This window comes from Lissotriton helveticus, chromosome 1_1 (assembly GCF_964261635.1).
Source record: "Lissotriton helveticus chromosome 1_1, aLisHel1.1, whole genome shotgun sequence".
In the NCBI taxonomy this organism is placed as follows: domain Eukaryota; kingdom Metazoa; phylum Chordata; class Amphibia; order Caudata; family Salamandridae; genus Lissotriton; species Lissotriton helveticus.
In genome coordinates this window covers 105,870,008-105,880,385 of record NC_136057.1, presented here as the reverse complement: position 1 = coordinate 105,880,385, position 10,378 = coordinate 105,870,008, and the positions used below count along the sequence as shown (strand labels likewise).

At 42.9% G+C, this 10,378-nt stretch overlaps 1 protein-coding gene across 1 annotated transcript; it reads right to left on the bottom strand.

Moving 5' to 3' along the window:
- Positions 1-3,662: 3,662 nt before the first annotated feature.
- On the bottom strand, positions 3,663-5,849 carry LOC144767982 (uncharacterized). The gene has a single exon (XM_078651353.1). The coding sequence runs from the start codon at positions 5,694-5,696 to the stop codon at positions 3,663-3,665; it is 2,034 nt and encodes a 677-aa protein (XP_078507479.1). The 5' UTR covers positions 5,697-5,849.
- Between the last annotated feature and the right edge of the window lie 4,529 nt (positions 5,850-10,378).

Genomic DNA, 10,378 nt, shown 5'->3' with positions numbered 1-10,378 from the left:
CTTTGGCTCTTAGGTCACCAAATGGTTCCTCCCCAGGGTGGGCTTTCCTATGGTACATTGGCTGTGCGGTGCCCTTCTAATAAATGCCTTGTGACTTTCTGTACATTCATACGGTCATTTCATTAAGAACACTTTGTCACATTCTCCAGGAACTCGCCCCGAGTTTTGCCAAGCCGTCCCTTGCTTCATCACCCAACTCGCCATTGCCTCTGAACACTAGATATTCCTAGCAGATCACAACTACACATGGAAGACCTTAGTGATGCCAGCACCGACAATCTAATATAAAGCATGAGCAACATCTGCCTCATCCAACTCATCATCAACCCAACACACATCGTAGGGCACACACTTGATTCCATCTTCATCTCCAGTTAAACAATCAAGTACCACCATGTCACAGAACTCACCTGGACCGACCACTCCATTGTCCACTTCATCTTCACAGGGAACAACGCTACAGAAACCAAATCCAAACCACCCAGCACACCTCAGCACAACTTGAAAACTGTCTCAGTCAAGAAATGGAACAACATTCTCCATACCAACTGACCGGACACAGCTCCAGACCTTAAACAGGCCATCAAGAACTTCACAAACTGGATCACTGACTATGTCACCCCCGCCGAGCCGAACAAGATCAGATAATCCGCAAAGTGTGTCAACTTGTTTACCCCGGAACTTCAGACCTCTCAATGAGACTGTTGTTGACTAGAAAGAAGATGACGTACTAGTAAGGATCCAGTGCACTACACCAACTTCAGGACATTGATAAACCACTACCACCTACTCCTTAAAGAAGCGAAGAAGAGTTCCCTCACATGCTGCATAGAGATCAGCTCAAACCACAGCAATGAGCACTTCGCCATCGTTAGGGAATTCAGCAACCCTGCGTCCACCGAGAATATCATAACTCCCTTCTGGGATCGGTGCGACATGCTTGCTGACTGCTTCCATTAGAAGATTGCCGTCATCTACAAGGACTTTGAATCTCAGCTCTCCACCAGTGACAGCCTCCACCTCCTTACACACACAGACACTAACTGGGACCGCCTCATCGTACAAGACACAAACTCTTTAATGAAGTCGATGCACTCTGGGGTACCCACTGATCTATGCCCCAACTTATCTTTAACCTCAGGAGCAAGGCAATCAGCTTAGAGCTCATAAAACCACTGAACAGATCCCTCGCCATTGCCTCCTTCCCAGAAGAGTGGTAACACGCAAAAGTGAAACCCCTCCTGAAAAAACCTTCAGCAGACCTAGAGCAGCTGAAGATTTCCTGACTGAGGCCCCTGCTCTCGTTCCCGGCCAAAGACTTTGAGAGGTCGATCAAGAGGCAGCTGACCAGATACCTGGAGCACAACAGCCTCCTGGACTCCTCCCAGTTCGCTTGCCAGCCAATCAATGCACAGAGACCGCCCTGATAGCAGCCATAGATGACATCAGAGCCCTCCTGGACCTCAGTGAAACTGCAGCCCTTACCTTCCTTGACCTCTCAGCTGCCTTCAACATGGTCTTCCACCAGATCCTGATCGACAAGCTCTACCATATCGGAATCCAAAGAAATGCCCTCAAATGGATCACCTCTTACCTCACCAGAAAACCTCAGACAATCTGACTCCCGCCCTACTCCTGAGCCCAAGGACATCATCTTCGGCACCCCACAAGGATCCTTCATTAGTCCCCCTTCTTCTACACTTACATGATACCCCTAGCCAACATTATTAGATTGCACGGGCTGAAGGTCATCTTCTACATTGACTAGACCCACCTCATCAACTCCACAGACAACTTACATTGGTGCACGGTCAACATCACCAACTGGATGAAGCACAACTGCCTGAAACTGAACACGGACAAGACAGAAGACTTCATCTTCAGTAACCATGCATCTCCTTGAAGCAACGCATGGCGGTCAGCAGAACCTGGCTTCTTCCCCTCCCCTACCAACCATGCCATTGACTCCAGCATTGTCCTGGCAACAAGCTCACCATGAAAAAGCAAATCAACATGATCTCCGCCATCTGCTTCCTCACAATGCACATGCGCTGCAAGATCTTAAGATGGCTCCCCGCCAGACATCTGCATTCTGCCTCCCTCCTCCTCACTTAAACTCCTAACGCACCAGGCACGAGGCCACTCTTACTCCCACCTGTCTGCAAAGACCGGGCATGAAGTCCCCCTACACCTGAGATCTGCCTCATCACTGAATCGGGAATGGACTTAAGACCTGGCTGTTCAACTGATCGGCCCCTCTGGACAACAACTCCTCACCCAGCGCCTTAAGAACCTCACTGATTTGCAGCGCTTAATACCCATTGATTGATTCTGTACATTCATATAGATTTTTCTCAGTGGGGACTTTCTGATGCGGTTTTAACTCTCCCTTGCCAATAAATGCCTTGCTAAATTCAGTGAGGTCTTCAGGGTTGACTTTTGATGTCGAGTTAGCTCTCCATATATGTATGCATGGTCACATTCAATACATATATAGAGTTTCTCTCCTCTGTGAACTTTATGATATATTACATTTTGTTTTGTAATCGATCCCTTGTCACATTCTGTTCATGAATAGGGTTTCTCCCTAGTGTGGATTTGTTGATGCTGCATTAGCTTATTCTTCCTGTGGAAGACTTTATTAAACTCTGTACATACATGGGATTTCTTGCCATGTAGATTTTTGGATGTCGCTTCAGTTTTCCATTTATTATGAATCCTTTGTGGTATTCAGTACATACATATGTGTTCTCCCCTTTGTGAACTTCCTGATCTTGTATTACATTTTGCTTTGTAATTAATCCCTTGTCACATTTTGTAAATTCATGTGGTTTCTCCTCAGTGTGGACGCTGATATTGCTTTAATTCTTCCTTTATAATAAATACCTTGTCCGATGCGGTGCAGTTGAATGGTCACCCTCCATTTGGAATACATGCTTTGTCACATTTTGTACAATGATATGGTTTCTTTCATGTGTGAACATTCTGATGTATTTTTAAACGTTGCTTTGTAATAACTGCTAAGTCACATTCAGTACAGCCATATCGTTTCTCACCAGTGTGGAATTTGTGATGTAGTATTTATCTTTGCCTCGTAATAAATGTCTTGTTGCCTTATGTACATTCATACGGTTTCTCTCCTACGTACGACTATCTGATGTTGCATAAGATGCGACTTTCTTATAAATGCCTTCTCACATTCAGTGCAGTTGAATGGTCTCTCTCCTGTGAGGATTTTCTAATATTGCTTCAGCTCTCCATTGGTTATAAATGCTTTGTCACATTCAGTGCATTCATACGGTTTCTCCCCAGTGTGAACTCTGATGTCGCGTTAACTGTCCATTTGTTATAAATGCTTTGTCACATTCTGTATATTGATATGGTTTCTCCCCAGTGTGGATTTTCTGATGTTCCATTAGATGTGACTTTCTAATAAATCCCTTGTTACCTTCTGTACATTTATATCGTTTCTCTCCAGTGTGGACCATTTGATGTTGCTTCAGCTGTCCTTTTCGTATAAATGCTTTTTCACATTCTGTACATTTATATGGTTTCTCCCCAGTGTGGATTCTCTGATGTCGCTTTAACTCTTCTTTTCTTATAAATGCTTTGTCACATTCTGTACATTTATATGGTTTCTCCCCAGTGTGGATTTTCTGATGTCACTTTAGCTGTCCATTTCTTATAAATGCTTTTTCACATTCTGTACATGGATGTGGTTTCTCCCCAGTGTGGATTTTCTGATGTTCCATTAGATGTGACTTTGTAATGAATGCCTTGTCACATTCTGTACATTGGTATGGTTTCTCTCCAGTGTGGACTTTCTGATGTCGCTTTAGCGTTCCATTTCTTATAAATGCTTTGTCACATTCTGTACATTTATATGGTTTCTCCCCAGTGTGGATTTTCTGATGTCGCTTTAGCTCTCTTTTTCTTATAAATGCTTTGTCACATTCTGTACATTGATATGATCTCTCTCCAGTGTGGATTTTCTGATGTCGCTTTAGCGTTCCATTTCTCATAAACGCTTTGTCACATTCTGTACATTTATATGGTTTCTCCCCACCTTGGATTTTCTGATGTCGCTTTAGCTCCCCAAATGTTATAAATGCTTTGTCGCACTCTGTACATTTATACGGTTTCTCCCCAGTGTGTACTTTCTGATGTTTAATTAGGCATCCACTAGTAATAAATGCCTTGTCATATTCTGTACATTTATATGGTTTCTCCCCAGTTTCGAATTTCAGATGTTGTTTTAGGTGTCCAATTGTTATTAATGCTTGGTCATATTCTGTACATTTATATGGTTTCTCTTCCGTGTGAATTTTCTGATGTAGCTTTAGCTCTCCATTTGTTATAAAAGATTTGTCATATTCTGTACATTGATATGATCTCTCTCCAGTGTGGGTTTTCTGATGTCGCTTTAGCTCTCCAATTGTTAGAAATGCTTTGTCGCACTCGGTACATTTATACGGTTTCTCGCCCGTGTGTACGTTTTGATGTTTATTTAGGTCTCTTCTAGTAACATATGCGTTATCACATTCTGTACATTTATATGGTTTCTCCCCAGTGTGGATTTTCTGATGTCGCTTTAGCTCTTGTTTTCTTATAAATGCTTTGTCACATTCTGTACATTTATATGGTTTCTCCCCAGTGTGGATTTTCTGATGTCGATTTAGCTCTTCTTTTCTTATAAATGCTTTGTCACATTCTGTACATTTATATGGTTTCTCCCCAGTGTGGATTTTCTGATGTAGCTTTAGCTCTCCATTTCTTGTAAATGCTTTGTCACATTCTGTACATTGATATGGTTTCTCCCCAGTGTGGATTTTCTGATGTTCCATTAGATGTGCCTTTCTAATGAATGCCTTGTCACATTCTGTACATTCGTATGGTTTCTCTCCAGTGTGGATTTTCTGATGTCGCTTTAGCGTTCCATTTCTTATAAATGCTTTGTCACATTCTGTACATTTATATGGTTTCTCCCCAGTGTGGATTTTCTGATGTCGCTTTAGCTCTTGTTTTCTTCTAAATGCTTTGTCACATTCTGTACATTTATATGGTTTTTCCCCAGTGTGGATTTTCTGATGTCGCTTTAGCTCTTTTTTTCTTATAAATGCTTTGTCACATTCTGTACATTTATATGGTTTCTCCCCAGTGTGGATTTTCTGATGTAGCTTTAGCTCTCCATTTCTTGTAAATGCTTTGTCACATTCTGTACATTTATATGGTTTCTCACTAGTGTGGATTTTGTGATGTCGCTTTAGCTCTCCAATTGTTATAAATGCTTTGTCATTCTCTGTACATTTATATGGTTTCTCCCCAGTGTGTACTTTCTGATGTTTAATTAGGTATCCAATAGTAATAAATGCCTTGCCACATTCTGTATATTTATAAGGTTTCTCCCCAGTTTGGAATTTCAGATGTTGTTTTAGCTGTCCAATTGTTATAAATGCTTGGTCACATTCTGTACATTGATATGATCTCTCTCCAGTGTGGAATTTCTGATGTCGCTTTAGCGTTCCATTTCTCATAAAAGTTTTGTTACATTCTGTACATTTATATGGTTTCTCCCCAGTGTGGATTTTCTGATGTCGCTTTAGCTCTCTATTTCTTATAAATACTTTGTCACATTCTGTACTTTTATATGGTTTCTCCTCTACGTGGACACTCTGATGCTGCATTAGGTGCTTCATTGCAAATAAAACTTTTCCGCAGTCAGTCCATCGATATGGTTCTTCTCCAGTAGGATTTTCTGATGTTGCACTTGCTCTTTTTCTCCCTAATAAATGTGTTGTCACTTTCTAGATATTGATACGGTTTCTTTTCTGTGTGTTTTTTCTGATCCAGGTTAGCTCTTCCCTCGCCTCGTAGTGCGAACCTTATCAGACTTGCCTCAGTATGTCAGTGTGTTATTTTGTCAATGTTTATCAGGTGATCCCTAAGAGCCAAGTACAGACCACATTGGGCAGTTTGGGTTTTCTGCTGTAGAATAAGATGTTGGCGAGCCATTAGCCTTCAAGGGAAGACATTTCGAGGTGTACTGTTTTTACGTTACTTCCTACACAAGTGATTTTAATGCCTTCACCTTTTTTGTTCATTACTGCATTTATTTCACCTGTTGGGGAAACAAAAACACTGGATAAGTTTAAATGGTGGGTCCATCACAAAAATCTATTGCCATTTAATGAGACATTTAATTGTCCATACAGACAAGTGTGCTGAAGAAATTCTAGATTACACTTTCGATGTAAAGATGCCATAGGCATAGCAAGGGCATATGATCCTTCCTTGACACCCTCCTATCACGGAATGTGGACTCAAGGAGTAACCAAGACTTCAGTTCAGTCTTTTGTGCAGCACCACAGTTCTTCTGATAGCAGGTCTGTCTAGATCCATAAGTGTCGGATTTGATGGGGCCAGAGACTCAGCACTTACGTCCAAATGTGCCTTTGCTGTGACGGAAACTTCAAAGAGTGGTTTTGAAGTGCACCAGTATCTCTTTCAATCCTAGCCTCACTCCAGACTACCAAAGGGATTTATCATTCCTTTGTATGTGGTCAGTCTACTACCCTGTGAAGGTTAAGAGTGGGCCCTTTCCACCCATCTGCCCAGAAAGACCCATCGGGATGCAGATGGATGCAGATAAGTGCAAAATCACACCCAACCCTTGCAGTGTCTGTGGCTCTCTAGAAGGAATGCACAAAGGGGTCGGTCACCTAGCCCAGATGTGTGTTAGAGACAGGGTGTAAGGTACAAAGAGCAGTACAAGCAGAGAGAAGTCCACTTTCTAAAAGTAGCTTTTCTAAATTAGCAATGTTAAATCAGACTTTACCGGTAAAGAGGATTTATCATTACCATTGCAAAAATATGACACATGAAAAGGCTACTACTTTCCAATCAGTAATTACAGCTTTAAGGTATTCCAAGGAATTCCCAGTTATAGCCCATGAGAGGAGTAGGCCTTACAGCAGTGAAAAAGTAATTTAGCTGTTTGTCACTACCAGGACATGTAAAACATTGAAGTATATGTTCTGCCTTTTACTCACATAGCGTCCTGCCCTTTGGGTTCCCAAGGGCCTTCCTTAGGGGCGACTTTGTGTAATAAAAGGTGGGTTTTAGGCTTGGCAAGTAGCATTAAATTATATATACAAGAAATAACTGTGGGTCTAAAGAAACTACTGTCTCTGTATTCAGATAGTGTCTAATCTACAACCTCTTTTAAATTCTGTGGGATACATCGGGACTCATCACAATGTGATATATATTCCCATCAGTTACGCACTCTAAACCGCCCTTGTTGTCATAATTTGGGCAATTTTCACAAGGTGGTATGTCCACATTGTAGACAAGAATATTCTGAATAGTGGTAACTGGAAGCAGTGCTAAACAAATAATTGGGGCTCAATATACAATCCACTGCCCCCTCACACCAACTGGGCCATCTCCTGGATCCCATCTTTGCTAACTGGGAGGGCATTAAAGTCTCCTCTCCAGTTAGAATAATCTGGTCAGATCACTATATCATCCCGTTTTCTACAGAAAACATGCCTTCAGAAAACAGAGTTATCAAACCCCTCCCCCTGAAGCGGAGAAAATGGAAAAGTTTTAATCAAGAAGCATTTAAATGTGCCCTATTAGAAAATCCCCCTCCCCAAAGCAACTCTCTTCAGGAGGTTTGGAACAGCTATGAAAAATGGGTGACCACTGCACTGGACGTGATAGCTCCCTGGACATCCAAGCCCCCTGCTAGGCAATCTAAAACCGCCCCCTGGTTTTCGGAAAAACTTAAACTTGCCAAAGCCAGATGCAAACATTTAGACCGTAGCTGGAGGAAAAACTATAATCCTGAGGATAAATTACATTATAAAAGGGAACTGAATAAATACCAGAAATTAGTGAGATCAGAAAAAAGTTGTCACCTTAAGAGCAGAATCGATTTAGCGGATAACCCCACCAGAGAACTCTTCACTATCTATAGAGAGCTTACGGTCCCGACCAGACTTGAAGCCCAAGACACCTACTCGAAAGAATTGTGTGACTCTATTGCCGATTTGTTTGTAGGCAAGATCGATAAAATCCATGCTACCTTCACAGAGGACGAGAACCACTCGAGCAAACTTACAGAAGCCAAAAACACCTACACGGGGAATTCTCGTCTCACATGCTTTATTACACCTGAGAGACAGGAATTATTATGCATCGTCAACAGCATACAATCTGGCTCGCCTTGCGATGTCTGCCCGCCGGCTCGCTGCAAAGGAGTCATGGAGAATACGATAATCGACCTGATTAGTCTCATTGTGTCGCTCTCCTTCCAAGAATGTCGGGTACTGGACGCGTGGAAAACTGCCCAGGTCATCCCCCTTAAAAGAAATCCAACATCCACATTTCCCAATTCCAAAATCTTCACCCTATTTCCCTCCTCCCCTTATGTGCAAAGATTGTGGAAAAGGTGGTGAATAGGCAGCTCATGAGATATTTGGAGGAACAATCTCTCCTGCACCTCACACAATCGGGCTTCAGAGCTGGCTACTCTACGGAGTCAGCCTTACTCTTTTCCACTGAGTGCCTTAGGCAAATAGTGGATGAAGGAGAGTCAGCAGCGTTGGTCCTATTAGATCTCAGTGCACCCTTTGACACCATGCTGCACTCAACGCTGCTGTCTCGGCTGTCTGATATGGGAGTGGAGGGATGGGCCTTAGCCTGGATAAAGTCCTTCTTGGCCAACAGGAGCTTCCAGATGCACTGCCTCCCTTTCAAATCCTCTCTTAGGAAAGCAAGCCACGGGGTTCCCCAGGGCTCGAGTCTGAGCCCTACTTTATTCAATATCTATATGGAACCCCTGGCTCGCATAGTTGAAGCTTTTGGGGTGGGCATTGTCAGCTATGCTGATGACACCCAACTGATGTTCAAGCTCACGCCCGACCACAGAGAAGATGCCACACATTTTTCTAACTGTCTATCATCAGTGGCAGCATGGATGAACAGCAATTGCCTGCGCCTTAATGGCGATAAAACCGAGCTGCTGGTGGTAGGGAAACCAGCTTCAGCATGGTCACACATGTGGTGGCCTGCGGAACTAGGTATCCCACCTCGTCCTGTGGATTCGGTGCGCAATCTAGGCATAACACTCGACTCAGATCTCTCCTATAAGTCTCATGTCAGTAAAGTGACAGCCAGGTGCTTCAGCATACTGAAAGTTCTCCGTAAGGTTTTAGACCTCCTCCCATCGAATCCAGAAAGACCATAGTCCACGCCTTGGTGACCCCCCACCTTGATTATGGGAATGCTCTGCTTCTGGGTTTGAGCAAAAAAGGCCTACACCAACTCCAGTGTGCTCAGAACGCCGCCGCTCGCCTTGTGCTCAGAATCCCTCGCAGAGCATATGGGATATCCGCTCTGGCTAAACTCCATTGGCTCCCTATTAAGGAGGGAATTAAATTCAAGTCCCTTTGCTTTGTGCATCGAATCGCCCATGGCAAAGGTCCGGGCTATTTGAAAAATCTTCTCACCAAACATCGCACCATCAGGAACCTGAGATCATCCGGAACGATGATGTTTAAACTCCCAAAAATCACCAGAGCTAGGATGGGTGGGTGTTCGTTCAGATACCTGGCTTCCAAATGCTGCAACGAACTCCCGCTCGATCTTCGGATGGAACCCACTAAAACCAGGTTCCGGGGAAAACTTAAAACATTCCTTTTTCCCCCTGCATAACCCCTCTTCCTTCCTCTGCACTTTTTTGGGCTCTCTCTCGCTCTTTCCTTGGGCAATTTAGCAGTATTTAGCGCGGGGACACACTGTTTTGTGTAGCCAGGTGCTTTAAAAATGGTTTTATTAATATTATTATTATTAAACAAAAAACTGTGAGTGAAAGTGCTTTACTTAAAATTGGATAGTGGGTGCGCAAATAACTTTAATGAAAAGCAGACCACTTCCAAGATTAAAAATGTAAAGTGCAAAGTGACGGTAGTTTATAACAAATATCTACTGCATGTATGATAAGGTCGACATGTTTCTGCAGTTGAACGGTATCTCCTGCTTCTTCAGGACCAACAATCTACTTTGCTACTGCTTCAAGAAATGGGTGAGTGCATAATAAAACAAAATATACAAAGATATCACCTGAATCGGTCCTCTCAATGCTCCTTTAAGGTGAAGCGGATGTCCGCATACAAGAGGTATCATGTAAAGAAGACACATACAAAAGAAAACATGAGTTTCATTAAAGTAAATTTACTTATAAACTGGTGGGTTCCAAGAACATAACCCAACCCTTTATCATTTGGATTTTACTCTCACTCACCTAGAGTTTGAGGGACCGGCGCCGCTCCTCACCTGGCCACAGCTCAGGAAATAGGGGCACCGCTCTAAT

Coding starts and splice junctions, on each gene's coding strand:
- LOC144767982 (XM_078651353.1), bottom strand. CDS start 5,696: ATGAAGCACCTAATGCAGCATCAGAGTGTCCACGTAGAGGAGAAACCA.